We start from the raw sequence: 7,004 nt of genomic DNA, 5'->3' as shown, positions 1-7,004 counted from the left end.
AAAAAAAAAATAAAATGAGCAGGAAAGACTAACATTTGAGTTGAGACTAAAGACTGAGAAGCTAAGGAGAAGTTGAGGAACAGGAGTCTAGAAAGAAGGAACAGAATGTGCAGGGACCCTGCAGTAGGAGAGAAACTGACACATTCCAGGCCCAGAGGGAATACCTGCATGATTAAGGTGCAGGGAGTAAGGAAGAGAGTAGGACAAAACAAGGCAGAAGCCCTGGCCGGTTTGGCTCAGGGGATAGAGCGTCAGCCTGCAGACGGAAGGGTCCCAGGACATGTACCTTGGTGTCAGGATCCTCCCCGGCCCGGACCCTGCCTCCCTGTGCAGGAGGCAATCAATCCATGTGTCTCTCTTGCATCGATGTTTCTCTGTCTTTCCCTCTCTCTTCCACTCTCTAACAATCAATGGAAAAATATCCATGGGTGAGGATTAAAAAAATATTTTTTAAAAAAATAAATAATACAGTATTTTTTAAAAACCAAGGCAGAAATCGTCATGAGGTCTTTGGTTAAGAGCCCGGACTTTAATTAAACACAATGGAAAGCACTGGAGGATTTAAAGCAAAGTAATGATATTATGTGATTAAAGTTTTAAAAAGAAGACTCTGACTACTACAAGAATGGACTGTATGGAAGTAATGGTGGGAAAACAAGAGGCTTCAGGCTGCTGCGGGAACCCAGGCCAGGGATGAGCCAAGGCCTGGGCTAAGAGGTGGCAACGGGTGGATCTGAGATAGAAGGAGGCCTTCATTTGCAGGGGGCAAGATACCCGGTGCTTATTTTATCCGTAGATAGCTCTGACTGGTAGAGCTCTCCCTTTTATTGAGCTAAAATTCACCTCCCAGGCACCTGTATCTCTTGGAGACGAATGTTTCACTCCCAGTACAGGTGACAGCTCTTCCAAGCTTTGAAAATGACCTAGATCGCCCAGCATCTCCGCCAATTTCTTAAGAATGCTCATAAGAAGATGGTTTGGCGCTCCATCCAAGTCCAAGTTACTGTCTTCTGGCCACCAGTTGTTTACAACGAAATATTTGTGGGACAAACGTGGAGGAAAACAGGATGAGAAAAGGGAAGGCAGGCAAAAAAAGAAAAAAAGCACCAAGGCTGTGGACAGCGCTAACTGAGGACGTTCAAGTCGCCCCTAGATGGTGACTTCCATAGCGTATCCCGTCTCTAGCGTCATTACAGGAATCTACGGGTACGACGGTCAGGTGAGCGGACGACACCTGCTCTGCCCGCCCAGGAGTTCTGCAATGCCGAGTATTTACTGAGCATTTAGCCTCAAAAACCCAGAGCTTGCTTCTCAGCATGAAGCTGCTCCTCCCAGCACAGAAGTTCTCTGGGTGCTTTCGCCGAACACCTCGCGGTAGGCCCAGACCAACCCGCCTCGATTCCAGCTCCAGGTTCCAGTCTAAGGAGCACCGGGCTGAGCCAGGGCCAGGGGAGGCTGCTTCGCCGTCCGGCCGCACCGGGGGTCGTCCCTCCCAACCACCTGCGAGTAAGGACTGGGATCGACGGCCGCACGTGGTTCACTTCGGGAGAATTCGAACTAAGGAAAACTCCTCGGGACCCGAGAAGGACCCAGGGAGCACCTCGGGTCCGGGCACGGGGGTGTGACGGGAGGGATGCCGAGGCGGGCGACCTGGTGCGATTTCCTCGAGCTCGGCGGGGTCCCAGGGCAGAGAGGCCCGGACGGACTGCCAGTCCCCGGCCTGGGACTGGGCCTTGGGCAGCGAGCGGCCGCACAGGCCGGCGCTCCGCCGGGAGCTGCCCAGTCACCCGCCCTGACTCAGCTAAAAGCCGGCATGGCGGCTCCTCCCTTTCGGCGCCCGTTGCGGTTGCACTCACCGGCTGAGGTGATCATGGCTGCGCCCTGCACTCGCCTGCCCGTTCACTCGTAGTCCGGGCTCCGCAGTGTATCTGTCAACTCAGGACCCGCAGGCTCCGCGGCGCCTCCACACTGCCCCGGTGCGCTGCTCAGTCAGTCGCCAGCTCGGGCCGCCGGCTCACTTCTCGCTCAGGACCCCGACCGCCCATGGACTGTCCACCGTCCCGCCTGCCGCCCCGGCACAAGTCCTCCCCCGGCCTACGCCTTCCGCGCCACTACCGCCGCCCCGACCGGCCCGAAAGAATGACAGAGAGCTCCATTGTTTTCTCTAACCTTTTTCGAGGTCAGAGCCCTCACAGGGTGGGGACACTTGTCTGCACCTGGGATCAGGCTTCACAATGGCCACGCCTAGAAAGAGGCCCCTCTATCGTCACCCGCCATTGCTGAGAAAGGGCTTTGAGGGGAAGTACGAGCGGTGCGTGCTGCAGCGCCACCTGCTGCGTGGGGGGCCTCACTGCAGCGCCCACCCTGCCAAGTCTTTGGGGGCTAAGGATGTGGCAAAGACACGTTTTCTTTAAAAAGTGATAATCAAAAAAAGTTTAAAAAGCAGAACCCGTCTTCAAAAGGAATCCTCACAGAAATACTTCACTATAAAGAATCCATTACTTTATTAAAACGTTGAACAATGGACCTTTTTATTTACGTTTGAAATAGTTAATACTGTACATTTACATGTTTGAAAAATCGTAAGTATAAAAAAAATATACTGTGAAAGTGTTCCAAAAGCAAGGGGTGGGGGAGAGTCTTTCAATGGGTTTTTGATTTTTAATATATCTTTAGAAGTTGGAAATGGCAGTTGTGATTGCCACGTGCAGTCTTATATCAGCTTCAATAGCCATCTTACCTCTATAGTACTAAACAAAGCATTGACAAGTACTAGTGGCAAGTGATGGCATTTTAAAGTCACTAGCCTTGCATTTAATTGGACAATAATCACTAACGCTTAGTTCGCAAAACACCATGACCTAGTGGCACAAGTCAATGTTTTGTGGTTGATAACACATTTGAGTGTATGTGTGTAGATTTTTTAAAAATGAGTATTCTTAAGCTATGGTTGTTAAAGTGCATCAAATGTAATTATTGAACACTTTTGAAGAGCTCCTTTTAAACAGATTGAATGTTCAGGGGTATCATTTTATGAAGGCACTTTGGACCGTCCCTCCCATAGACTCTCATGTTCCCCAAACTCCTAGAGAAATCGCAAACTAAAGGTAGCAGGTAATGGAAATGAATGAAGCAGGAGCAGAGCAAGAAAATGCTAGCTCAGCAGGATGGTGGATTGCCACTGACACGTAGGGAGGCAGTAGGGGGCGTGGTGACGGTGAGTGTGTGCGCAGGTAGAGAGCAGTGACTACTCAGCTCCTGCAGCGTCGCTGTGCAAAAACGCAGGGCTGTTGCTGTAACAGCTTATGATTCTTCCAAGAAAAGCCAAAAATCGGAATTTCATGTGAAATCTTCTGAATTTGCAATGTTGGCAACTTGGACAAAATGGCTGAAGGTGACCAAAAGATACAAACTTCCAGTGATAAGTCCTGGAGATGTACAGCCTGGTGACTGCGGTCAACAATACTGTATTGTATATTTGAAAATTGCTACGAGAGTAAAGCTTAAAAGTTCTGATCACAATAAAAAAATTGTAACTCGCCCTAACCGGTTTGGCTCAGTGGATAGAGCGTCGGCCTGCGGACTCAAGGGTCCCAGGTTCGATTCCGGTCAAGGGCATGTACCTTGGTTGCGGGCATATCCCCAGCGCGGGGTGTGTAGGAGGCAGCTGATTGATGTTTCTCTCTCATCAATGTTTCTAACTCTCTATCCCTCTCCCTTCCTCTCTGTAAAAAATCAATAAAATATATTTTTAAAAAATTGTAATTCTATGCAGTGATGGATGTCAACTAAACTTATTGTAGTAACCTGCTGGGGTCCCCAAAGGTGTAGACGGAGTCGGCGAAGAAGGAATGACACGGAGGCAGCCTTCGGGTGATCATCATAGCCAGGTTCCTCTAGCCAGGATCTCCAGCCAAGTTCTGGTCTGGATCTCCAGCCAGGTTCTGTGTCCATGTTCTCTTGCTAGGTTCTCCAGCCAGGTTCAGTCGCCAGTTTCTAGTCAGGTTCTCTGTCTCTAGGTTCTGTGTCTAGGTTCTGTCTTCTAAGTTCTGTCTCCTGTTGTCTTGTTACATCTGTATTTATACCAGTTGATTCAACCCTATCAATCTCTATTCCAAAGGTTAGGGCGTTTCTTATCTCCATTCCAGGGAGTAAAGATTATGTAGCTTAAGCATGATTGTTCGTAAAGTGATTAACTACCTGCCTGGCACTTAGTTAAGCGGTTTTATTCCCTCCCTAACCTCAGGGGAAAATCCCTACCTGGGGAAACAACCTTTCTCAGAGAGATGACCTTGGTTAAAACACATAGTGCCAAGAAGGTGAGCAAACATATTAAGAACAGTATGCCATATACGCCAGGTCCCTTGAAACAGCAAGGATGGACCAGCTCCCGGCAGTAACCATTTTTCAAAATATACATATACCAGATCATTGTTTGGTATAAAACTAACACAATGTTTTCCTAGCTGGCGTGGCTCAGTGGTTGAGCTCGTCAACCTATGAACCAGGAGGTCAAGGTTCAATTCCCGGTTGCACAAGCTGGGGTTGCAGGCTCGATCCCCAGCAGGGGGCATGAGGGAGACAGCAGACCAGTGATTCGCTCTCATTGATGTTTCAATCTCTCTCTTCCTCTCTGAAATCAATAAAAAATTTTTTTAAATCATAGCACAATGTTTTATGCCAATTAGACTCAATTAAAAGAAGTGTTGGCGCCCTGACCGGTTTGGCTCAGTGGATGGAGTGTCGGCCTGCGGACTGAAGGGTCCTGGGTTCGATTCCAAGCAAGGTTATGTACCTTGGTTGCGGGCACATCCCTGGTGGAGGGTGTGCAGGAAGCAGCTGATTGATGTTTCTCTCTCATTGAAGTTTCTGGTTCTCTATCCCTCTCCCTTCCTCTCTGTAAAAAATCAATAAAATATATGAATAATAATAAAAAGAAATGTTGGCAACTAATTCAAAATGTGTTAAAGTGGAGAGGTGGCCACTTTGCCACCCTTGCTCTTCAAAGAGAAGACATTTTCTATGGGAGGACAATCGTGTCTGTGGCGTGGATGCTGTGCTTGTAATCACCCCAACCTCACTTGAGCCCCATGAGGCCCCTCTCTTCTTGGGGATCCTGCTCTGCACCTAGATGGCGGCCCCGTATCTGTGCCTTCTCCCATTCTGCACTATTTAATCAGAGCAATCTTCCCCATACCCAACTCTAACCACTGCCGCTGCTACTTGCAGCCCTCAGCTCCATCTTGGGCTCTAGTCTTAATGCTGCTTCATTCTTCTGTGTTTTTGTCCACAGCCGTCTTCTCACTCCCGGTTCTCCCTGTGGGAGATCGATTGCTGAGGACAAGACAGTGACTCCTAAAATGTACTCCTGCAGCCTTGCCCTCTCTCGGGAGCACTAGACTCACACACCTACCAGACATCTCTGCTCGATGCTCTTTAACCTCAGAGCTGCACACACTTGTCCATGCCTCCAGCCTGGATCTCAGTGTGGGGAAGGGTACCCATCAGCTACGGAAGCAGGACCCTGAGGGGCACCGTGATCTGGTCTGCACCGGACCTGGTCTCCTTACTCTCTCAGACCAGTCCCTTTCCCACCTCGCTCCATTACTCACGGGTGGCCTCCCTTCTTCTTTCCCAGCTGCGGCAGCTTCCAGCAGCCTTGACTTCCGGTCTCCTGTCTCACAATTCTCCAGTCCGCCCTCACAGCCAGCCGAAAGCACTGCCCGAAACCAGGAAGGCAAGGAGTCTCCCCTCCGAGCTGCTCCGGGGCTTTCACCCAACCCTGCTTACCTTCCACCGTCATGGCCCAGCCGTCTGCCCTGGCTGCCATGCTGCATCCACCAGAACTATTGTGACTCCCAGAGGGGCCATGAGGCTATGTATCTTGTCTCTGACCTTGGTACCTGCACTTCCTTCTGTCTTCAAGGATCCTCTCGCCCCCTCTGTCTAATATGATTTGTCTTGAGTCTCAAACAGCACCTCCTCCAGGAAACACTCCTTGCCTACTCCACTACGTGTCTCCTTACAGCAGTGGTTCTCAACCCGTGGGTCGCGACCCTTTAGGGGTCGAACGACCCTTTCACAGGGGTCGCCTAAGACCATCGGAAAACATACAATTACACATTGTTTTTGTGGTTAATCACTATGCTTTAATTATGTTCAATTTGTAACAATGAAAATACATCCTGCATATCAGATATTTACATTACGATTCTTAACAGTAGCAAAATTACAGTTATGAAGTAGCAACGAAAATAATGTTATGGATGGGGGTCACCACAACATGAAGAACTGCATTAAAGGGTCGCAGCATTAGGAAGGTTGAGAACCACAGCTTTTACCCCACGACAGCTATATGTCTCTTGGTCTATGTTCCAACTGAACAAGGAAGTACTCAAGGGCTCAGTGTCAGTCAGTTATTGACACAGGCTAGAATCGAGACCTATGTCTTGGGAACCCCTGCCCTCTCCCATACAAGCTCTATTTATTTTCAGCGAAGACTTGGGACTTGGTAAAACCACAGAGAGAGTTCTTACCAGGGGCTCTGTATGTAAACAACTCCCTCCCTCAGCGTTAGGAGCGCCACACAACGTCTCCGAGCCCGACAAGGACAGCCGAGGGCTCACACAGGCAGGGGCTCGGTCGGGGTGCTGTAAGGGCGACGGGAGGGAACCGTGTTCTTTGCCCTGTGCCCACCTCCAACAGGATTTCAGTTCTGAGCTTTGTCGGAGCATCTCCGGGACCCCGATGCGGCGCCCTCTCGTGGTCACAGTGCTCCGCAGAAGGCGAGGAATTCGGGAAGGGGTGTGCGCCTTGTGAGCACCAACCCCTACCCCCAAACCCCTAGCCTCCTGGCATTTAAATCCTGGGTCATCGGAGGCCTCCGCCCAACTGTCAAGGTCAGGCTTGATTGCTTTCTGAGCTACAGTGCGATGAGGTGGAAAGAGCCGGCGTGGGAGCCAGAAGCCCCTGCTCTGCCACTTAGCGCTGGTGGTGGCCCTGTG

At 50.1% G+C, this 7,004-nt stretch overlaps 1 protein-coding gene across 2 annotated transcripts in view; it reads right to left on the bottom strand.

Annotated features, from left to right (window-relative positions):
- The window catches only part of PSMD1 (proteasome 26S subunit, non-ATPase 1), an 86,359-nt gene extending 84,102 nt beyond the window's left edge, over positions 1-2,257 (bottom strand). The window contains exon 1 of one of the 2 annotated variants that reach the window (XM_006760414.2): positions 1,857-2,257. In XM_006760414.2, coding sequence (XP_006760477.1) covers positions 1,857-1,872 — 16 coding nt within the window. In that variant the 5' untranslated portion in view covers positions 1,873-2,257. The remainder of the gene's footprint in view (positions 1-1,856) is intronic. The other variant, XM_006760413.2, reaches the window with a different exon arrangement.
- Between the last annotated feature and the right edge of the window lie 4,747 nt (positions 2,258-7,004).

Source organism: Myotis davidii, unplaced genomic scaffold (genome assembly GCF_000327345.1).
Source record: "Myotis davidii unplaced genomic scaffold, ASM32734v1 scaffold370, whole genome shotgun sequence".
Classification (NCBI taxonomy): domain Eukaryota; kingdom Metazoa; phylum Chordata; class Mammalia; order Chiroptera; family Vespertilionidae; genus Myotis; species Myotis davidii.
The sequence above is the reverse complement of the archived record's forward strand: the minus strand, read 5'-3'. Positions and strand labels throughout refer to the sequence as shown.